The 23,814-nt window shown below is 53.0% G+C and overlaps 1 protein-coding gene across 6 annotated transcripts in view; it reads right to left on the bottom strand.

Moving 5' to 3' along the window:
- The window catches only part of KCNN3 (potassium calcium-activated channel subfamily N member 3), a 187,685-nt gene that overhangs the window by 152,341 nt on the left and 11,530 nt on the right, over nucleotides 1–23,814 (bottom strand). For 2 of the 6 annotated variants that reach the window (XM_070268081.1, XM_005610066.4), the window contains exon 1: nucleotides 4,196–4,424. The exons of 1 other annotated variant lie outside the window; for it this stretch is intronic. In XM_070268081.1, coding sequence (XP_070124182.1) covers nucleotides 4,196–4,387 — 192 coding nt within the window. In that variant the 5' untranslated portion in view covers nucleotides 4,388–4,424. Of the gene's footprint in view, nucleotides 1–4,195; nucleotides 4,425–6,528; nucleotides 6,691–7,581; nucleotides 8,881–23,814 lie in introns of those variants that run through there. 3 more of the 6 variants (XM_005610065.4, XM_023641077.2, XM_005610067.4) reach the window with 3 other exon arrangements.

Below are 23,814 nucleotides of genomic sequence, written 5' to 3'. Positions count from 1 at the left end.
CAACTAAATATTCAATCGCCTCTGTCCCCTCGCCCTGGGCACGAACCCTCTACTCCCTGCTCAGAACCTCCTGGGATGAGACCCAGCCCCAGCTCCTCTCCCAGACTTCTCTGTCCTCCCTACCTGCCCCTGTGTACACCACACAACAGGAACTCCAAGCTGCCCCAGCTCCATCTCCTACTCCCTCTGCCCTCCCTGCCCTGGCTCCCAACAGTCTCATTCTCAGAAAGGTCCCTGCCTGTGAACCTCCCATCCTGGCCTGTCTAGTCCTTCAGGGGCCACCCTACCTCCTACAGGGGGCCTCCCCAACATCCCCAGCCTGAATTACTGCCTCCTTCCTCAGTGTTCCCTATATCACCACCAGAAACTGCAGTCCAGCCTGGATGGATTGTGCCGGGGTCCAGGCCCGACACCCCTCGAGAACATGAGTTTGAGCGCTGTTGCTTGCTTCTTTGCAAGGAGCATGACAAATGTATGCTCAATGGAATCAGAACCCTCTGGAGCAGGAAGGGAGGTCAGCGTTGGAATCCGGCCCTTATTTTTAAGCTAGAGAAACAGAGACCCAGAGAGGTGAAGGGACTTGACAAAGGTCACACAACAAGTCAGAAACAAGAAGTAGAAGCTCCTCCTCAAGGCTCCTTCAAAGCAGAGACAGGCCTTTAACACAAACTGCCACTGACAGAGCTAAACGCAGCCTCACCCAGGGAATTGGGAAGCCGGGATTCAAGGATGAAGAAGAAAATTCTAGAACCAGGGATGGAGAAGCCCTTGGAGTTTCCCTCACTCAAATCCCCAGCAGAAGTTTGTGGTGGGGTTTAGAACAGGGAGACAAACAGTACACTGGAGACCTGAGCTCCCGTTCTAGAACCATCTCTCCTGAGCTGGGCAGCTGGAGTAGGCCACTCAGCCCCCTGCGGCTCAGTTTTCTCCTCTGAGAATAGTGCCGAGTGTAATGACTCCAGGGCCACGGTGGGGATCCTGAGGAACAATGAGCGTGGAAATACCTTGTGAGATGGAAGATGCTAAGCCCCGTGGGCCGCCCGCAATAAGTAGTCCTGCAGCCAGTACTGGAGGAGGAACAAGGAGGACCGGGGAGAGCCAGCGAGCGGCCAGAGCCAGAGGGCTGTGTGCAGAAGCGCTCCGCAGGCGTGGGGCCCGCTGGCTCTCCAGGGGTGGGGGGGGTGCTGTGGTGCTGTGGAGGAGCCCACACAAGGCCAGGCCTTTACAGGAGGGGCTCCTGTTCTCTCTGTAATCCCCACACCTAGCCCGCTCTCACCCTCCAGGTGGAGAGGCATCCTAAGGACCGATCGTGGGCCACAATCTCACCCTGGACCCAGGCTGCCCCCAGGAGCCCACCTTGCCCTGGCCGCCCCCTAGGACACTGTCTTCTCTTGGTACCTGCATTGGTATCTCCCACCCTCCATCAAACCCCTTCTTGCCTGTCTCTCAGTAAACTTCTTCCGGTCCCAAATTTTGCATCATGGGTCTCGGGCCCATAAACCTTGACTTGTCTCTTTTAAGAATGATAAGAATTCACCCAGCAGGAGCAGGCATGGGAAAAAGCCCAAACCTGAAAGTTGATGGGGCCTGGGTTCCTAGCCCAGCACCACCACCCACCAGCTTGGCCAGGTGACTTCATCTACAAAGGCAGACAAGACCACCACCTACTTCAGCACAGGACTCTGGAGTTTTGCACAGTCCGGTGCTGCACAAATGGCCCCTGTCCCCCACCTCCTGTCACCCAGCAGCACTCCCGGGCCCCAGAGGTGAAGCAGTGGGTCCCTGCCCCCAGCCCCGCCTCCCCTCCCTTCTCTGGATCCCAGCTGAGCTCCTGGGGGTGGAATGACAGGGTGGGGGGAGGGGGCACCTAAAAACCCATTAACCTCCTCCGGACTTTCCTCACCAGAAGAAAAGGCACTAGAATTTTCCTCCCCACAGCTCCCGAGAACAGCATGGACTTAGAATTCCCCACCCTCATTATTTAAAGAGGCATAGGTGGCTTTCTTCTTTCTCTCTCTCCCTTTGGGGTTTTGAAAGAAAGAGAAGAAAAACAGCTAGGAAGGAAGGCGCTGCTCTGCCTGCCGCTGAGCTGAGGAAAGCGGTGTTTCATTGACACACAGCCGTCCCTCACAGCCCTTCTCGCTTGCTCTCATACATGCTCATTTTCTCCCCAAAATGTGCTTCACAAATAAGTGTGGCAAAACCAAAGCTCTCTGTTCCGATTTTACATATCCATCCAGGCCTCGGCTTCACTACAGAGGTTACTTAAATTCCTTCTCATTTTGGTTTTCTTTACCTTCTATTTCTAAAGCAGATCTTTGGACCATGCCTCCCAAGTCCCCCTTCCGGAAAGCTCCATAAGGGAAACACAGGCCATCCCTCAGCTTCCTAATTAGCCCGCGCGGCAGATAAATGCCCCAGCACCGATGCCAGTGCTGAGCGGCGGTAACAGCGCCTGTGAGGAAGGGAAGTCCGGATGTCTTATGAAGTCTTTCCCCCGGGACGGTTATAAATAGTGTGATGACACGCAAAGGAGAAGCATATATAAAAGTTAGCTGTCCCCTCTGTGGGTTACAAACGTTTGACTCATTTGCAGGCTGTCCACAAAGGTTATAAATAAAGTCACCACCCCCCTGGGTGGGAAAAGGGCCTCGTTTTCACGGAGCCACTGTGACCTGTGGAGATAAAGCGTATGCCTGGGCCCCTTGGCAGCTGTAGCCAATCGCTTATAAAGAATCTCCTGCCTTCTGCAACCCTGTCCCACAGGTCACCCCATTGGGAGGGTCCACGGAAAGGAGTCTGTCCCATTCCTACTTTCCCAACATGCCTGTAACCACGGACAAGGGGGCCCTGTGGCGTCTCCTCCCCTACATCAGGACATCCCTGAAAGCCACCCACCTACCCCAAAGCAGCTCCCGGGTCTGGCAGGAGGTGCAGGCCGTTCACCCAGCCAAGCCCCGGCTGCCGCCCTGCCCTTCTGCAGATAAGACCTCCATGACCAGGGAGGGCAGGGTGGCAAAGCTGCTGAGACCTATGGTCCTTCTCAATCCTTCAGACTGGAGGCTGCGGGCAGACTCGCTGACCTCTGTCAAGTCAGCAAAGAGACACAACAACAAGTTGGCCCCAAGGGACGCCATTCTCTTTGGAGAGTGAATGGCTGGGGGACCCAGCTCCCCTGGGCATACAGGGAAGCCTGCCCTTTCAGGGTGGCCGCCCACAAGATGGTCTGAAGAAGGAGGAGTAACTCGGGGTGGGAAAGGAAGCCATGCATGGGAACAGACAGGGCGGCCCGGGTGACCACCGCCATACCAACTCCTCTGCCCCCAGCAACAAGGCCAGGCAGGGAAGTGGGAAGAGCAGAGGGGCAGGAAGTTGGTGGGGTGGGCAGGAGTGGGGCATGAGGAGGGTGGAGGAACCAAGCTCTGCCTGGGAGGTAAAACTCAGATGGATTGAGAGGCCAGGGGTGGGGAAGCGGTTTGAGGTTGTGCAAAAATGGTGGAAACGGAGAGCCAGCCTGCTACACCAGCATTTCCAGCCTCCCCTGAGGGGACCCCACAGCCCGACACCCGAGGTCCCTGGGAAGCAAGGCCCACCAAGAACTAAGGTCCAGCTGGTGACTTGCCAGCTAGACAGAGGCACGGGCTCAGCCCCCAGCAAGATGGCAGGGTGGGATGGGAGTCCACAGCCTGGAGAGGAGAGGGAGGCCAGGCTGGGCCTCGCCCATTCTCAACTCTCCCTTGGCCCAGTGGAGAGAGCATAGCAGGCAGTTTAAGGCAACAGAGTGGGTGTGTCTCAAACCAGCTCTAGAAGAAAATAAAGAATGCCAAGAAGGACTCCCCAGATCCTCATTGCCTTCATCGCATTGGCACTAATGTGGTAGAGACAATGTCACTAATTTCTCAACAGGATCTCTAGACCTGGCCCTGTCGTGGTGTCTAAGCCCTCAGAGAGTAAATCCACCTACTGAAAAACACCCTGGACTCCTCCTTCCATTCAGGGGTAGCACCAGGAGGGGCCTATTAGGGCCATCTCCAGCATTTCTCTGCCGTTTGGCCTCATGGCACTGCTGCGATCACCAACAGCTCTCCTGTTATCTGAGCCCCACCTCAGCCCACCTCCCTGCTTCTGTCATGGCCTATGGCTCGTGAGGACCTCGGCTCATGAGGCTGAGGACCGTTCTGTTGCAATCTCTTACCTCCTCACGCTGGCTCCCATTTGCATTAACTTTGAATAGGCTCAGGGGCACGCCATGTTCCTTCTCAAGAGAGCCAGGCCTGTGTGGCGAATGCCTCCCCCAGTAACAGATATCAGCCAAAGAGAGGCAAACAGGAAGGCCACGGCCCCATGAGAAAAGGCAGAGGACTTCAGAGAGCAGCAGCTCAAGCATGTGGTTAGCAGTCTTTGATCACTCGGGGGAAAAAAAGTGTGTCCCTCTCCCAAGGGCCTTTGAGCGGGAACTGCCACCATCAATGCAGAATCACCCGATCTGACTGGGGTGCCTGAGGTCACCCCGTCCCTCCTCCTGACTCCAGACTGGTCAGCAAAGCCAATCAGATGCACAAAGTTCTCCAGCAAAAGAAACTGCCACCCATCCCACCCCAGGGGCCACTGAACATCTCTGAGTTCTCCCTGCTGGTGATTCTTCATTCTAACCCAAACCATCCTGTCACCACAGAGCCCATTTTCCCCACGAGGCTGGGGAACAGATGCCACCTCCCCTGCAACAGACCCACATGTAGAGATGTTTTCCAGTCAGAAGACCCAGCCCTGCTCACAACTTCTCCCCTCCAAGATACAGCTTCTCCCCGCTCCTTTGACAAAAGTCTCAGTTCCCAATCTGTTAAGGCCTCAACTACTTCTGGAGCCAGAGTTAGACAACAGAAGAAAAAGACATCGCTTTCCCTCTCCATTATTAATAACAGTAACAACAGAGCCCATTTATCAAGCAGGCACAGCAGGCAGTGCCTTACACTTATCTAATTCACTCTCCCCACTTGACAGCCGGGGAGACAGACCTGCAGAGGCTCCATGGCTTGTCCGAGATCACACAACCAGAAGTGACAGAGCTGGGACTCAAGCTCCGCTCTGATTCTTTAAAGCGATCCTATTCACCTCCAGGAGAGAAGAGGGATAGCTGCCCTACCCGCTGCTGGGCCCACTGGGCCTGACAGAGGAGACACCCAGAAAATACTTGTTCCACAATGACTCAACGCATAGATGGAGAGACAGAAGGGTTGGTGAGCAGGTGAGCAGGTTAAAGTGAGCCCCACTTATCACAACCAGTACCAACCCACCGTGCACAGGAAGTGGCCATCCCACCAGCTGAGGAAGGCAGGACCTTCCCAGTTGCTGTGTCCCCCATGCTGCCATCAGCCAGAGGATCAGGGATTTAGGAATGGGTGAAGCCCAGTCCCTTGGGTCACCTCATCGTTCCTTCACACCGGAGTCTGCTCTCTCCAGCTCTGGGAAAGCTCCTGTCCCTGGATACTCCATCAGGGTGGCACCTGCTCTGGCCTTTTCCTGCCCAGCAGCAACCCTCCCATCGCATTAAGACAAATGAGCACAGATGATCCCACAATGGGAGCTGTCTCTGGGAAGAGCCACTCTCTTAGGAGCTCTGACCACAGGGGTCACTGAAAGAGGAGGTGCTGGTCTTGCCCCTTCCCCTCTCCCCCTCCAGCACTCAGGCCCTTATCAGTTTCCCCCAGCGAGGGCTCCTTGTCCCCAGGAGGTGACTGGAGGGAGCCATGGCTGTGTCCAGGGCGGCTGCCAGGCCCATCAAGGATGGTGGCCCCCTCTCCCGGAGCGCCCAGCGGGAGAGACGGCAGAGGCAGCAAGCAGAAGGACCCTCAGACTCAGAGGCTCATTACAGGGAATGACTAAGTGAGCTGCGATTCCAGGGGAAAACCCCGCTCGCTCCTGCTCAATGAGGGGCTCAAATCCTTGAGCTGTTTAGATGAAGGGGGCTTCCAGAAGCTGCCCTCAGCTGGGGCAACCCCCTCTGAGCAGCCGGGTCCCTGGGGGCACCCTCTGCCTGGAAGTCTTGGTTGTGGCTATTCAGGTCGTCTGATAGGTCTGCCCCACCCGTTTCCTGAGCAGGCAAGTCTGCCCATCCCCTGTTAGAGCGAGAGGCTGGGAATGGGGGAAATCCGATCAGCACCTCCTAGGTTTTTGCGACTAGATTTCAACAAGGAATGTGACAGTCTCGCAGCAGCTGTGCCCAGCCTGAAACAAGCTCTATTTGAAACCTCCAACAGCTGAACCCCTCCCAGCTACCCCGGGCCAGCCCAGCCACCCCCTGCCCAAAATGACAAATAAGTAGAGAAATCCAAGCAAAAAGCAAGCACGCACACACAAACTCACACACACATGCATGCACACACACATACACACACACACCCCACAACCAGTTGGGGATGAGGGATAGAGTGGGAAAAAATCCACTTGTCCAAGGGCTCCCCAGGTCTCCAAGCCTTCCAGCCCGCAGCAGGAGGGTTCCCAGCAAGCAGAGCATTGACGGAAACCCACCTTCCTCAATCCCCGCTCCCTTGGAGGATGCGATTTCCAAGCCCCCTCTGGGAGGGAAACCCCTCCTCCGTCTTGGGGCTGGACGGAGAGGCTGGAGCAGCAGGGCCAGCTCCCCAGCTAAAGCCGGTGCCCGCCGTTCTCCATCCGGGCGCGCACTCACACACTCGCACACACACTCATCCTTATTTATCCCGAGAAGAAGGAGTTGGGGTGGGAGGGGAGAACCGGGACTGAGCCGGGGGCGCGGGCTCTCGGGGACGCCCGGGAAGCCCTGACATCCCATCCCAAGGAGAGGCGCTGCCCCCTGGCTGATGCCAAGGCAGCGCCCATCTGCTCTGCCCGGGTAACACCTGTAGCCATTTTTATCAGGGGATGTTGATGAGGCGGCAGCAGGTTTATTCTGAGTCCTCTTTCCTGAGGGAAAGGACTGCTGATTTCCTCCGCCTATATTTTTACCCCATGCCCCCAGGAGACTCAGGTCACGGGTGCTTTTCTATTTTGCCCTAAGTCTCTCAGGGAGGAGGAGGGAAACAGAAACTTGGGAAGAGAGGGAGAAGACAGAGAGAGAAGGGACTGGCATGGAATCCCCACCCCCCACCCAGACATTTATTTCTTTTTTATCCTCGGGAAAATGGAGTGGAGCAGAGAGGGGAGGAGAGAGGGGAAGTCACAGGAATTGGCGAGCACTTCAAGGCAGAGTGTAATTAATTGGTGCGTTAAGCTGCTGGGTTATGCTTTGGTACGAGTGAGCCAGGAGGAAAAATGATTTCTCAGAAGGGATTCTTTAAGCCTCCCTAACACAGAGTCTGCAAATTAGACACAGTGTGTGGGGATGTCCCCCCCCAAGAAAGCGAGGAATGAATTCTCCCGGGATTAAGAAGGAAAACCATGGGAAGTTAGAGTGTTCAATATAATTGAGCAAACGACTCTCCCCACCACCACCACCACCACCTCTCTCTCTCTCCCCCAGTCTCTCTCTCTCAATCTCTCTCTCTCTCTTGCTACCTACATATTCCTTTTGTTCAAGGTATAAAGAGAAACTGCAGCCCCTACCTTTGAGTACAAACCCCAAGAGAGCTCGGTCTCTATCACCATAACAACAATTCCAAACATCCCAAAAATCAGAGCATAGTCACTCAGTCGCTTTCTCTTTTCAAACAGGGCCCTCCTGTGTCCCAGCTTATAGCCAATGTTTTGGTTTTTCCGCTTGTTGGCTTTGGGGAAGGTGGTGCTGCTGGCGGTCGTGCCGGCGTGCTGGTGGTTGTGGGTGGCATTGGGGTGATGGAGCAGGGTCTGGTGGGCATGGTTGTCCTCCCGGGAGGAGATGATGATCTCCGGGGGGTTGCTGGGGCTGAAGAGCTGGAGGGGTTGGCCCTCCTGCTCAGTCTCGATGAGGTTCCTCCGGGAGGCGCTGAGGCGGCTGAGGGGCTTCATGACCCCACCGCTGTACTTGCAGGAGCTCATGGCGATCTCCGTGAAGGGGTTGCTGTCCCGCCGGTGCACCAGGGGGCTGGCCTGCCGGTGCCGGCCGCCTCCACCAGGCCCACTTGTGGCTGTGGAACTTGGAGAGTGGCCAAGCAAGTGGTCATTGAGATTGAGCTGGCTGCCTTGCCTGGAGGAAGGGTGGAGGATGGCGGTGGAGTTGGACGAAGGGGGGGCCCTGAAAGCGGTGGGAGAGGAGTGCAGCAGGCCGGGGTGGACGGGCTGGCTCTGGAGTTGGGCGAGCTGAGACAGGGGATGCGGTGGCTGCTGCTGCTGCTGCTGCTGCTGAAGCTGCGGAGGCTGAGGCTGCAACGGGGGTCCTGGGGGCTGCTGGGGGGCTGCTGGTGGTGCTGGCGGTGGTGGTGGCGGCGGCTGCTGCTGCTGCTGCTGCTGCTGCTGCTGCTCATCCCCGGAGGATGGACAGGGGCACTTGGGGTCTTCATCCAGGTCCCCCACCCCCGAGTCATGGAAGTGCCCAGAAGTGTCCATCTTGGGGCCTGGCTGGATTCCCTGCAGCACAACCCCCCACCCCAAAGCCACCCTCGCTCCAAAGATGTCCTCAAAGAAAGCCAGGCATCCAAGCTCCCCCACCAGAGTGTCTTGGCTCCAGTCCTCTCTCTTTGGCTTGCTTCGGTTCTCTGGAGCTGCCTGGAGTCCAGACGCTGCCACTCAAGAATGCATTGTACTGGGCAGGGAGGGAGGGCAGGAGGAGAGCCTGGAGGAAGAAGACGAAGGGGGAAAAAGAACTCTGTCTCAGGAGGTGGTCCTCTAGGAGCGTGTGAGGCCAGGTTCAGCTTCACTCCTCGCTGGCTCAATAGCTTTGCTCTCCTCCTCCTGCCACTGTTATATTGTAAGCCAAGCCCACTTATTAGCAGCTGGTCTCATTGGCTTGGCTTAACTCTCCAACCACCTCCTAACTCCGCCCCCCACGTAGGCTCCTCCCCGGAGGAGGGGCCTGCCGCCCTCACTCCCAGACCCAGTGGCAGCGCAGCGAGGGCTGGGAACTGTAGTTTTCGCTCCCCATCCGAGCTGAGCAGCTGCCGTCTCTCCTCTGACAGGTATGGCAGAAACCCGCGAGCCTACGGCGAGAAGGGATGTACGCGCACGCGGGGCGGTGGGGAGGAGAAGCACAGGGCCTCCCAAGGAGGGGAGCTCTGCGCCCTTATGCCGGCGCAGGAAGCGGGAAGACAGTTATTAGTGGCCAGGTTCTACGAGAGGTTGTTTCACATATGTTTTCCAGTTACATCCTCCGGACACCCAAGGAGGTGGGCATTACGTTCCCATTTTACAAACTGAAACTCAGAGATGTTGAGTAACAACTTCAAGGTCAAAAAGCAGCGGGGAGCCACATCCTCCTAACCCCAGGTGGGTAGGCTCACCTACTGAACGCCTGCCGTATGTGCGCAGGCGCCTCTCTATTATTTCTAACTCACATCAACCCTATGAAAATGATGTCATCATTATGCTTTTACAGATGAAAACTGTAAATAAAAAAAACCGCTCAAACACAGAGAAGTCAAATTACTTGCCGGATGTCACCTAGCTTCTAATTAAGGGTGCTAGGATTTGAACCCAGGTCAGTCTGACCTCACAGCTCCTACACCATCTCCCAGGATGCCTTTCCACTTTGATGCTCAGCACAAAGTGGTTGCTCCATAAATGTTGCTCAAATGATGGGTGGAAAAGAGCTAGAAGGAAGCTGTGGAGGAAGAACTAGGCTCCCCAAAGCAGGATGTGTGAAGTGGACCATGGCTCCAACTGAGCATGGAGTCACCAGAGGGTCTGGCAGGAAGCCTGAAGACCCCCATGGTCACTCCCCATCTGATTTGCCCCATGGGGCTCTGAGAGTCAGAGCTGGGAACAGCTGCTGGCTTCCCAGCTTCAGAATCATCATCAAGTATTTATTAAGCTCCCACTGTGTGCAAAGGGAGTTCCAAAGAGATGCAACCAGAGCTGAATTCATTTCCGTTTCTAATGCTGCATACTTAGGGATCAGTGAGGAAGGGACCACTATGGGATTCCCCAGGCACACCTGGGGTTTTAAGAGGGCAGCATCTTCCTGACTGGTTCCTGCTTCCCCGTCACCCCTGGGCCTCTGTCCAGGTGCTTCCCTGGATTGGAAGCAGGAAGAGTAGGAGAGCCATGCACACACAGAGATACACACATTGCAGCTGCACACATGTATGTAGGTGTGCATGCACTGGCTCACATACATGCACACCTGCACACACGTGCACACACACAGTGAACTTCTACAGCAGCTCTCCTGAAAGGTGAGCAGCAAGTGGCCAGGTCAGGGACGGGCAGAGCTCCCATCAAATGAGCCCAGAGTACCCTCTGTACATCAGTTTTCACCTCTCCAGCCCCTATCGGCCCTGATAATTAAAAGATAAATATTACTTGTAATATAAGCCACAACCCCAGAAACCTGAATAATTATAATTACTCGCACACAATAATCTTGATTATTGTTATTATTGTCAATGACTTGGTTATTCCCCCTTCCCCCCACCCCCATCACTACAAGTCACAGTGCTGGGGCTCAGACACAAGCCTGGAGGCTCGTGTGTCTTCCCATGACCATGCAGGCCCTCCAGTGTCCCCCTCTCCCCCTCTGGCATGCCCTGCCTTCCCTCCCCTTCCCTCTGTCTTCTTGATTTCCCTCCTTCCATCCCCAAATAGAGCCACCTGTTTGGTTCAAGGCTCCAGATCACATACTTAGGCTTAATGATTGCCTAATAAATTATGATTGCTATGTTGTTTGTAGCAGAAATGTGCTGTTAGTATTAGTTCTCAGTGCAGGATATAGTATCTTGGCTGTTAAAAATCAGTTTTCAGGGACAGACTCCAGGCCTGGGCACTTCTGTGCCCACTCCGCTGCCATGACCTGCCTTCTGCCTCGGCTGACCTTTCCGGGCCAGCCTCCTGCTTCCAGCTCTCCTGAGTGTGCCGACTAGATCCAAAGCGGGACTGCTGGAGTGTGTCCTGCTATCATGGGAGGGGATGAGAAACAGCTCGGGGACAGGGGATCCAACTATGGCAGAGCCAAAGATCAATGGGAGATTCATCTGGAAATGGACTAGAGCTTGACAGCTAATGCCAGTGACACAGATCATGCTCCTTGACGCAGTTGCCCTGTTGGAATGGGGAGAGAATGGTGTCATGGTTAGACCTTGAGGTCTGGAGTCAGACTACCCAGGCTGGAGCCCCTCTCTGACGTGCGATGGCTGTATGACCACAGGCAGGATAACTACCTCTGATCCCCAGCTTCCGACCTATAAAATGGGAGGAATAAAGGTCCCTACCTCATGGGGTTTGGGGCAGGATTAAATGAAAGAGTATGAGTGGACTATCCCACCGGACTATTTGTGGCAGCCTGGAAGCCCTCAGTGGCGTGCTGGAGATAGCTGGGACTGGCTTATAAAAGCCAACTGCGCAGATCTCTTCCCAACTCCACATCCAGTAATGTCGCGTTGATACCCTGACATCAGTGATGGTTGGAGTATTACACCACAGGAACTGGCAAACATGCAAATCAGGGCTGATTTTTCCTCACAAACCAGTTATAAACGTTTACTGGCTATTAAACATTCATGCACAGACTTCTGCCTCTTATCACATATCATTATATACAAAATGTGCCCTCCACCCTCCTCTAAACACTGTCCAGGCACTGCCTCTCCTCCCTCTCTCTCACTAGCACAAGCTTTGCCACTTGCTTGCTGGGTGACCTTGGGCCAATTGCTTAACCTCTCAAGCCTTTAACTTCCTTAGCTCCAATGAGGTAGCACAGGTCAAGTACTTTGACACTGTAAAGTACCTAACAGGCTAGTGAGTCAACCGGGAACGGCTCAGCCACAGGGCCTGATCACGTCAGGTTTTCCATCCTGCCCTACAGACCCACTGCTCTCTGGCGTCTTCCCACCATTGCTGCACGTCCAAATCCTCACTACTGGGAGGCCCCCAGGGCTTACCCCGGCCCCTAGCTACAATCCTGTCTTCCAAGCAACCTGTGAATTGGAGCCATCATCCATTTTTGTAGAGGAGGAAACTGAGGCATTACACAGATGAAGAACCTTGCCCGCAGCTACTGACTAGTAACTAGTGGCATGGCTGGAATCAAACCCGGGTCTGTATGACCCCAAAGCCCAGGCACTTTCCATGAGTCCTGAAATGCAAAGCAATTAGATTCCATCTTATTGGTATTTATTAAACTTTATCATGTGACTCACATACCCAGCCCTCAGGAGCGTAGGGTCTCACTATAGAGATAAGCTATACTCACACGGGATGATAAAGAGCCACAACAGAGAACCCTAAGTGTGGTCCAGACAATGAGTTCATTGAAGGCGGAGGGTAGTCAACGGAGGCTTCATGGAGGTGATGGGACTTGAGCCGCACCTTGAAGGACCGGCTCTTCCTTCAAACAAATTAGGCCTCTTCAGTCTATAATGATGAAGGCTGAGGGGATGTGGTGGAGCTTCTTAGCTCAGCGAGTACAGGGAAAGTGAACAAGGACACACACACTGAACCCAACAAGGTAACCGTGGCCTCTGGCCAGGTCCGCATCAGGTGTTCTGCGCTCGGCCCCCACCCCCACCCTTCCCACCACCTCCCTCTTTAAGCCCCAGCTACACCAGCTTCTTACAGTTCCTCCAGAAGCCATGCCATTTCCCACCCCCATGACTTTGCTCATGCTGTTCCTTCTGCCTGGCATGCCCTTCGCCTGCGTCTTCATCTAACACATTGATGTTTGCCCCTCCAGACATGGTGCACAGGTCTTCCTCCTGGGAAGCCTCCCCGAGCTCCCCGAACCCAGGTCAAGGGCGCTTCCTCTGTCCCTGTCTTTCTCAAGCAGTATAGTTGTTGTCTCTTTGTGTGTCCTTTTCCCACTAGACTGTGACCTCCTTGAGGGCAGGAATGGTGTTTTCTCCATCGCTGTATCTACAGCTCTTGCACAGAGCCTGGCGTACAATAGATGCTTAATAAAGATTAATTGAACTGAAATGAACTAAACTGGAAACCTGGGAGAGATCATTTTGGAGGCAAATAAGAAGTTATAGTACTTTCCACAACAAATACTAACCACAATTCCCCGTCAGTGAAATAAGTGAGATAGAAGAGATAATTTCTAAGATCACTCAGCTTTAAAATCCCATCATCTGTGATCTGTGATCTGTGGAACTGACTGCAAGTAGATTTAAGAAAAGTAGTGACTTATGGTTTATCTAACTATGTTTCCCACTAGGCTGTGAACTCCTTGAGCACAGAGAAGGGGTCTAATTGTTTTCTGTATCACCAGCACTGAGCAGGGTGCCTGGCCATAGATATACTCATTAAAGGGTTATTGGATGGATGGATGGGTGGATGGAAGGATGGATGGATGGATGCATGGATAAATGGGTGGACAGGTAGATAGGTGGATGGATGAATGGGTGGTGGGTGGGTGGGTGGATGGATGAATGAATGGAAGGATAAATAGGTGGACAGGTGGACAGGTGGACGTGTGGATGGGTGGATGGATGGATAGATGGATGATGGATGAATGGGTGGGTGGATAGATGGATAGGTGAATGGATGGAGTTTAGATAAAATGACAGATTATAACAGGTTTTTTAGAAAAGTCAGTCGTGTTTAAGGGATATCCTTAACCTTCCACAGATAGACAGTATCATAAAGATCAACCACGCTGTCCCTCAGACCCTGGATGTTTGGGTCAGAGACAGCCCTGGGCTGACAGCTCATTAGCAGATCCAGGTTCAGTCATTACTGTGTTCTTATCTAGGAGCTTTGTTACTGGATCAATTAATGATTTAACAATAAAAACAACCCTGTGTTTGCATAGCACTTTGTAGTTTTCCAACTGTTTTCACATAAAATACTCCGTTTGCACCTCCTGGAAGCCCTTCACACTCTCACCCCCATAAACTAAAGTTTAGAAAGGTTTAAGTGACTCACTCAAGGTCCCCAGGTAGTCGTGGATTTGAACCTGGATCCGTCTGACCCCTAGATTTGTGCTCTTTCTCATTCGTGCTGCCTGGAAGGCCATTCCACCCCTCAGTCCATGTCGAGTCCTAGAATTTAAGGAGAGCACAGTGCTGCCTCCACCCAAAGCCCCCCTAGACCCCGCCTCCTTGGCCCGTTCCCCCCAGTTTGACATGGTCTCCCTCTTCCGAATTCCCTTAGCACTTTATTTGTATCTCTCTGGAGATGCTTTTCACTTCTTGCCTTGTATTGGAGTTCTCTGTATACATGTCTTTTCTGCCCTGCTTTTAATTTACACCATAAGCTCCTTGGTAACAGGAGCGTCTGGTGTAAATTGTAAAACACACACACACAGCACCGCACCTCACCCCACACCCAGAGTGTATGTTGCATCAGCAAGTGGGTGAGTGAGTTCGTGCAGGAGTGAGCGTTCAGGGGACTGTCACCCTGGTCACAGTGCTTACCCCTCACCTGCACCACTGGCCACGAGGCATGCTGATCGGTAAGCCCAGGTCTCCCGTCCATGCTTCTTTTGTCTGAGTCCCTGAATGCCAAGACCCTGGGGTGAGGCCTCTCAGGACTAAAGCCCATCCCCACATCCCCACACCACGACAGAGTGAGGCAGGGCCACGGCTCATCCCTCCTGCCTCCAGGCCACACACTAACAACCTCTGGTGCGGAGGCTTCTTCGGCTTCACACTGTCCCCTCCAGCATCCTGCTTTGCTGGAGAAAAACTGAAACTCATGCATTGTCTGAGTCTCCCTATAAAGGGACAACCAGCCTGATATCTCACAACACAGCACATTTGCTGAGGGTCTGCTCTGTGCATATGTGGTTCCAGCAAACCAGTGGGGTAAGATGAGTATCCCAATTCTACAGTTTAGGAAACCGAGCACAGTTTCGGAGAAGGTCACTGGCTTGCTCTTGTTCTCAGAGGACACAAGAGGCCAAGCCATGAGCCAAACAGGTCTGCCACTCACAGGTCACCCTCTCTACTCAGCTCGCACCACTGGCCTTCTTCCTCTTCCAGAGAATTTACCCTTCCTGCCCTCAACTCCTGTTCCGAGTTCTCCATGAAACTCACTCTGACAAAAGGAGGGGAGGAATATTTCAAAAGAGCGGCTCCACTGAGACCTGTCTGGAATCAGGGTGATGCTGCTGCTCCTAAATCCCTGTGGTGGGCGGGCTGCTGGTCCTGGAGGTGGAGAGAAGGTGGAGTGGAGAAGCCAGGCGCGGTCCTGGAGCAGCCCTGCGCTGGGGATCCCACCCATCTGGCTTGGAGCTACCATTTTCCTGCCGGTGACCACACGAGCAAGTTGCAGCTCTCTGAGCCTATAAAACTGGACCCATTTGTGCCCGCCTGCACAGTCGGTTTGTGACAATCAAGATACATTTTTAAATGCTTCTCCTGACCCCTTCTCCATGGCTGTGGTGTGAGAACTTGCTGTTCTGGCTGGATGAGTCAGTCCGGATGGGAAAGTTTATTTATTTGAGGGGCCAAAGGTCAAATGAAAGGTGCTGATACTGTGTCTGGAAAGAAGGCATAGGAAATGGGTACAGGGTGCCAATATTCTGTCACCACAATGTTCTGCCAGGCTCACAGGGAGCTGGTATAGGTGCACACACTCTGCAAACTGTCAAGTGCTGCCCATGTGGACTCGGCAGGTGCGAGGACCTTGGCGGACCTTGGCGGCTGAGGGAAGGCCCATGTAGACCCCCGTTGGCCACAGCTTGGCATCTGAGCCTCATCCCTGGAGTGTGGGCACGTCCAAAGGCCTGTCTGCTCAGGGCTGAGTCAATGTGGAGAGTCATTCCCGGCTGTCCTGGGCTGGTGGGTATGTGCACTCCCAGCCCCACCTTATGGTGTAGACGATGGCCCATTCCCCCCACCAGAGATTCTGCTTCATGAGAGCGGGATTCTGTATATTTTGTCCACTGCTGAATCCCCAGTGCCTAAAAGAGTGCCTGGCACAGAGCATACTCTCAATTAAGAGCAACTGAATAAGTCAGCCTCCTGGCCCCAGTCCCAATAGGCTCAGAGAAAAAAATTACCTCTAACAGTTTCCCAAACCCAGAGAAGACAGCTGAGCTGCCCACGGGAGGGCTCAGAACCCGGGCAGCCCCGGGCCCCTGGCACAGAGGGAGGCAGCAAGTCTGTGGCCCTGGGTGAACCATCCTCCCACAGTTAGGATAGTGAGTAACCGACATATCCCCAGGGCCTGGCTGGTGACCTGGCCCAAGCCCTCTGAGCCACCCAGCGCTGTCGGCCCTTCCCCAGACACCAGTTGGCCAGTGGCAGCTCAAGCAGGAAGGCCCTGGAGGCTCCCCACCAGCTCCGGCTCTGAGATTGAGGCCCCAGCTGGCTGATGCTCACCCCAGGCTCTGGCACCTGGGGCGCAGCAACCTGTGGCAGGTTTGTGAGGAGTGTGGCGACCTCTGCTGGTGGCATGTACACATAGCTCTGCACTCCAGGCTCCTTGGGAGGCCCGGAGGGAGCTCCCAAACAGAACCTGTGCCCTGGCCTTAACTTTCTGCCTCCTTTCACAGAGGCCTAGGGACTGGATCGGGTGCCAGGATTCACTTTATGAACATTTTGCAAAGGCAGCTCCTATTTGGCAGGTTCTTTGGGTTTTTCCACCATTGGAAAAGAAGAAAATACCCCTGTTGTCTGTCCTAGATGAGGCAGAATAAAGCCTTTGAATGAGAAGGTTGGAAGGGATCACAGAGATGACTCAGGGCCCATCCCTACTAGCAAGAGAGGAAGACCTTCCAGAGATTGGAAGTGACTTGCCTAAGCTCACGCATGAGTTAAGGACAAAGCTAGGACCTGAACCAGGGTCCCCTTGATGGGTCCCCTGCTAGCGGCCTATCATGTCTCATTTGCTATTGGACATGCAACAGCACGGCTCAGCACATCCTCCTCCTCCTGCTCTCTCACTGTGAGCATCCCATACACAAGCTCCCAGCTACTTCTCCCCCACACACACACCACACCCACAGGGCAGAGGCAGCCGCCAAGGCCCTCGGTGCCCAGCTCTTTGATATGAATAATGCAAAAGGGCAGGCATCTCGCTCGCCACCCTTCCTTTCTTCGCCTTCCTTCTCTCCCGGTTAAGGTGAAAGCTGGAGGGTTGCTATGGACACTGCACTCAGGCTCTCCCTCCTCAGTAATAATCCGTAGCCGCCCTCCCTGCTGGAGTCGGAGTCTCTAATTGCTAAGCCTCAGAGGCAGCGGGATGCCTCACAGGAGGTCCCCAGCAGCCGGCAGAGCCTGAGGGTTAGATGGGCTAAGGCAGGAAGGAGAGAGTGACAAGATGGAAATCACCCGAAATTGAAAGCAACACGCTCAACCTATGTAGGTAGATTGACAAAACCAGTGTCGATTTAGCCAGAATTAGAAAAGCAATAGTATCTTAACAGGCTCCCCATCAAACTAGACACTTAATCACTGTGGCCAGCATCTCTGGGGCAGGATGCTGAGAGGAGGGAGGCGGGGGGAGAGGCCCACAGCAGTGTGTTTGAGCAGTGTCTGCAGGAAAGACCTTAACAGCCCTTTTGCTCTTAGATAAGAATAACCACGGGTCCAGGAGCTCTTCTGAGCTGCACTCCTGGCCGCTCTGCTGCCCCGTCAGCAGAAGCACCCTGACCCGCCTCTGCCACACAGCCCACCTCATTCATCCTCACCAGGAGATCAGATCATCATCACCTCGACCAGGAGAACTGTGCATGCTCCCCCCCATCAGCCTCCCACCACGTGACGAGACAGCTGTCACCTCTGATCCTGTCCCTACCGCGAGGACGAGAGCATATCACCTCTATGAACCTCCCCTCCAGGAGATCAGGGCACTGTCACTGCTATTCTTGTCCCCATTATGAGACCAGAGCTTTTCCTCCACCCCTGGGCTCTACACCCTGAAATCAGAACATTGTCATCTCTATCCATGTCCCACGGCTGCCCACCTACACATCAAACCAGGTCACCAAGACCATGAGCCCCCAGACAGCCATGGACTCACAGGGCGGGAAGGTCCAATGTGAAGCTCTTTTCTCTGTTTTCAGCCGCAGGCCGCATGTGCCGGGCAGGGCGCCGGCGGCCTCTCCCTCCAGAGCCCCCAGGGGCCACAGTGAACTTTTAAAGAGAGGGCCTATAGGAAAGCACTTGGGCCCTTCAAGTCACCGATCACGTGCATGGTGGCCAGGGTGGCCTTCTGGAGGCTGTGCTCATCTCACTCAGAGCTGGGCCATGGGGAGGACAAAGTTAGCTTTGCTCTGCCTTCACCGCACCACAAAAATCCCCTCCCCACAAGCGTTAATCCTGGAGGAAGAGTGTCAATAGACTAGGGAAGCCCATCTCCATCCCAAAAGTCCCTTGAGATGGATAGATATAGATGCGGATAGAGATAGAGATACACACACGCATACACGTACATATATGCATGTGTGTACATGCATGTGCACATATACACGGATATATGAAGAAATTGAGAGAGAAAGAGGACGATGGAGGGATCAAAGACTTCCCCAAATCCCCACATTTACCAATATCTCTCTCATGTTTTAATTTCTGCCATTAAATACAGTGAAGCAGAACAGAAATTTGTTCCTCCCCCGGACCCTATAAAGGAAATTCCAGGGCTTACCTAAAAAAGAGGGCCACAGAGTCACCCCAGGAAGTGGGTGCAGGGCGGTTGGCTAGGCTCAGTCACTTGCAGTGACTCACGGCAAGGGTGACTTTATAACAAGTGGAACTCCAGCCCACACCTCAGGAAAACTACACGTCACTACCCACCCCGGACCACAGGAACACTTGAAGATTGTCCTTACCGCAAACAGGGCCAGAATGCTGAGGCTCTGCTGTCCTAGACAGGAGGATCCCAAACCACTGCTGGACTGACATTTATTGCAGCAAAGAAATCCCCTTTGGGTGGAACCATAGCCCAGCCTGGGATTCCCCCATCCCACTGCAGAGTCTCTGGTAAGTTTTTCTAATAAAAGGATAGACACCAAGAAAGTGGGGAGAGCTCAGTTTCGGAAAGTGCCTGTAAGCAGCAGCTTGGAGGGCATAGGACCTCCACGAAATTAGGCAAGGCCACCATCCTGGTCCCTCCAGACCTGGCTTCTGCCCTCCAGCTTGGAAATCTCCTCTTCTTGCTCATGAGCTCAGTAGATCCCCTGGAGGGTCAAGAGAAGAGAGGGCACTTCTATGCGGGATTTCCAGACCATCTGTCATTGGATGGGGAGAAGGACACCCCCTCCATTGCCCTCGTGCCAGGCCTGGCCTCTGGGTCAGAATCGTTTTGGAGCACCAGCCAGGCAGCTGCTTCTCCTCAGCCCTGTGACACTCCGTGAGGCAGTTCTTATCATCCCCACTTTGCAAAGAGGAACTGGGACCCAGAGAAGCCTAGGGACTTGCTGAAGATTAAATAACTCAGTTTCAGACTCCACGGGCCCAGCAGCCGCATCTTGGCCCTTTTCCCATCTGGCGTTTGAAAGTCACGCTTCAGAATGGGAATGGGATGAGGCCGTACACCTCAGAAAGAATATGTGCCAAAAACAAGCCATTATTCTAACTGGGAAGTTTTTCCTACAATTTAGGAAAACTTCCCTCCTCTGATTGTTTCTGAAATTGTGTTCCCAGAGCTGATTTTACGACAAATTGCGGCTCCAGCAACCCCTATGGGCCATCAGGGGAGCCCCTGGGAGGCCTGGCGAGCCCTCCTCCTGGTTTCTTAGCACAATGCCTTTTTCCTCCTGCAAACCCTTGATTAAGCCTCCTGGTGGCCCCAGAAACAGGCAACTGTGAGCCCCAGAGGGTAAGAAAGGCCAATGGTTTCCTCCTCACTTCTTGCCACTTCCATTACAGAAGCTTCTGAACCAGCCAGGAGGGCCAGAGAAGGGAAAGAAAAGAAGAAAGAATGAGAGCCTGCCCTGGTAGCCCCCGAGATCTCACGATAGCTGCTTCCGGCACTGTGAGCCTTGATGCCGATCAACGGGGCACTTCCGCATCTCCAGTCAAGGCCAAGAAAGCTGTCGTCTCCACCTTGCCCAGCCAAGAAGTTTGAGGTTGTCTGGTGCTCTCACACCCACGGATCTCAGCTGATTGAACTTCTGGTGTAGAGAGAAAGGACAAGATAACAAGAGATCCTGAGAGACCTGAACCCCGGGTCGTGGACTATAGGAAATTGATTCATGTGTTATTGGTACTGAGGCAGGAATTTTCCAGAAGAATAGATTGCCAGAAACAAGCAAGCAGCTAGTATCTCTTACTTCAGGTTAGACAAGTTCTAACTGAAAAGATCTGGTGCCCCCATGAAGTGAGAGATGTGACGTGCTTGGTACTGTGCTGGCATGTGGGAGGCACTCAATGAATGTCCACGTCCTTCTCTCCTCACGTCATCCCTCTTGTGTTACACTTACTGAAAGGGAGGCTTTGGCAAGTAAGAGGAGTCTCTGTTACCTGGATGGAGGATCCAAAATCTCCAAGTCCAATGAGCACAGTTCATTCTGGTCATGCCATTGCTCAGGAGAGGGAAGAGGACAGAGCCCCTTGTTTCTAAGGACTATGTGGCCCAAGGGAAGGAGCTCTGAGCACGCGTGAAGTTAGTTGTGCCCCGGCTGGCCTGGACAGGGCCCATCCGAGGGGAGAAGCTGCATCTCTGGTGCCCACTTCCACCAGGAGGCTCCGTGTGCCGTCCTGACTCTGACCTCCTAAAGAGCCTGGAGACACTGAAGTCAAACTAGCCCAAGGGGTAGACACATCCCAACTCCAGGGCCAAGCTCCATCAGGTAGCTTCCAGGCCGTTCTTGGCTGGGGAAGCGGGGTTAGCCTCCTTGCTTCCCCTCCATCGCCCTGGCCTCCGCCATTTTGAAGCAGCTTTGCCAAGCGATGCACCAGGAAAGAGACGTGCATCCATGTGGCAGTTTGTCAGCTGCACCAGAAAAGTGATGGTGGGGGAGGCGGTGGAATTCAGTGACTCAAAGCAGGTTCGGGGATTATCTGCTGTTTTCAATTATCCACGTCCCTCATCACCATGGAGAATTGAGAATTGGGTGTATTTGCCTCCCCCTCAGCGCTGTTGCTGGCATTAGAGATGTGATTTGTACTTGGAGCAACTGTGGGTAAGGGACTCAGAACGGTCTCTGGGTGGAATTCTCCCCAGCACCGAAATGTCATTAAACAGCCCTCTGCGCCTGGCACCTCTCGGTCCCTTTAAAAATAGCTGGAAGAGAAATATGTCTAGGGAGAAGAGAACTGACAGTTATTGAGCATCTGTGTGGTACTCAATACTCATTTTGAGCCAAGGAAACTTCAGCTCAGAGAGGTTAAGCGACTTGCCCGCGACTTGTCACAGCACAGGGCAACAAAGCTGGTGCTCCAACGTGGAGCCACCTGATTCCAAGGCTCATCTCCCGACCCCATCCCTCTCTCAGTGAACTTGCACTCCCCTTAACAAACATGGTGGGCCCATCTTGGCCCTCCCTGTCTGTATCAGCTAAGATGCTTTCAGTTGCCGGTAAGGAAAACTCAAGAGAGTTTAAAAACAAGGGCATCTGTTATCCTACACACTAAGAACTCAGGAGGCAGGCCAGTTCCAGAGGTCATTAATTTGGTGGCTTATGTTACCATGAACATAGGTAACATGCTTCAAACTTTCTGCTCCACCATCCTCAGCATGTTGGCTACTTCCTCATGATCACGAGATGGCTGCAGCACCTCCAGGCATCCCATTATCACCTTCAAAGTGACAATAAACAGAAGCACCCCTGTCTTGGATCTCTTTTTAATAATGAGAAAAAGTGTCCTCCACATCTCACTGGTCAAAATGGGTTACCTGCTCAGACCTAAGCCAGTCACTGGCAAAGACAAATGGATTACCATGTTGGCTAGACTGGGGCCAGTCTTCCTCTGAAGCAGTTGCTGAGCAGACGAGCATTGACAGAGTGGGGTTTCAAGGAAGAAGTGAGGCAAGGGCTGCATTTGCCAAGCCAGCCAGAGGTCCGAATGCACCTGAGGATGCTCCCCAGTGTAGACCCTGAGGACATGTGCCAGCTCAGTGTCCTCATAACTCAGATAAGAAGGGATGAGGCGGCAGCTGGCACCAAAATGAGAACCCACTGGCCTTATTGTGAGTTTGCTTATCTAGAAGACACACGCAACGGACTTCATTAGAGATATTTGGGAAAGAAATCTTATGAAAGATGTGTTCTATCACATACCAGGAAAGCAAAGCCTTTCGTGAAACTCTGCGGGCCACGCAGGGGATGCGAGCAGCTACACAGTGCCGAGGTCTTTAATTTCCTGTAGGAAACCTGATGATTATCTGTCTGGAAATGTTTCCGCTCAAGTAGGGGTATGTGAGGGCCAGGATGAAAGAGCTCTTTATGTTTCCACGCTATAAAATCAGGCTCCTTCAAAAAAGATGCTGGTCGAGTGAGGCCAGGCAAGGTCAGAGCGTCCCACCAACTCTGCCCTCTTCAAATACCCTCGAAGGCAAGAGGGGCCCTTTAAATGGAGAACGGGAGGGGCCGACCCAAAGACGGGCAAGAGATGTGAGAAAGAGAAAGCTAGAGAAAGGTATATGAAGCAAGAGAGACAGAGAAACAGAAGGAGACACAAAGAGACAAAGAGACTTGAGAGAAAAGAAAAAGACAGAAGAAGGAAGATAGATGAGGCAAAGGAGAGAGAGAAGAGAAGGAGGAGCTAGAGAAGCCCTGAAAGCAGGAGGAGAGAAAGAAGAGACAGACAAGAGATGCCCAGCCCTTGTTCAAGGATTCTTGTTAATGCTAATATTTACCCGTTGGGATTTCCAGCCCTGGGTCATCTTGTCATCATCCTTGCTTTCTGCATAAGGACAGAAATCCAGGGGTCACATGCTGTTTTTCCAGCCCAGCAGGATCCAGATGTTTCCAGTTCCTGGACCAGGCAGTACTGATGGGTCAAGGGGTCATTATTCAAAGAGGCCTTGAACATGCATGACTCTTAGTCAAAGGCAGGGGAAGAAAGGAGTTATTCTAACTTTGTGAGTTCAGGCCTTTGAACTCACTTCTCATCCTGATTTCCGTGACTGAGATGAGGACAGTCTGTAAACAATCACATATTCCATCTTCCCTCACAGGACTCACGGACATCTCCAAAAATAATTCCCAACAGAGCATAAGCTCTATTTCTCTCGATTTCCTGCCTGGAGAACTCTTATTCATCCCTCAAGGCCCTGTTCAACTGAGCCTCCTATAGGAGGCCTTCCTTGACTCCCACAGCCTCACACAGGGCCACCTGCTTCCTCTGCTGTGTGCCGCTCACACTTTATAGGAACTTGCACTGAGGACTTCTCACATGGCACGGTAATTATGTGTTTACGGTCCTCAGCATCTGGGAAAATTCCAAGAACATAAGAGGAACTCCAAACATATTTATTGAATTAACACGTGAGCAACCAAATAAGTCTGCTTCCCTGACTAGACTATGAACTTCTAAACTTGTGTGGAATTAAATTAAATCACAGAACTTCAGAGGTAAAGGGCACTCAGCACCACCTAGCCCAGCTCTCAAATACCAGTGTATGTTTGATTACAAATGTGGACAACAGAACCTAGTGACCACCAAGCTCTTCTTACATCCCCGGAAATATTTTTCCGGTCTATGCCAATGTGTAAACACAGGAGAGTTTCAGTGTCTTAATTTGTTTACTTTTCTGGATTTTCATAGTAAATACTTGCTTGCTCTTTATAAAAAGTTCGGAAAGAATAGAAAACAATAATGAAACAGAAAAACAATGTATAATTCCTCTACCTTAGTTATTATTAATATTTGGCGTATT

The sequence above is a fragment of the Equus caballus genome, chromosome 5, assembly GCF_041296265.1.
Source record: "Equus caballus isolate H_3958 breed thoroughbred chromosome 5, TB-T2T, whole genome shotgun sequence".
In the NCBI taxonomy this organism is placed as follows: Eukaryota; Metazoa; Chordata; class Mammalia; order Perissodactyla; family Equidae; genus Equus; species Equus caballus.
Note: the sequence above shows the minus strand (reverse complement) of the source record. Positions and strands in the feature narration are given on the sequence as shown.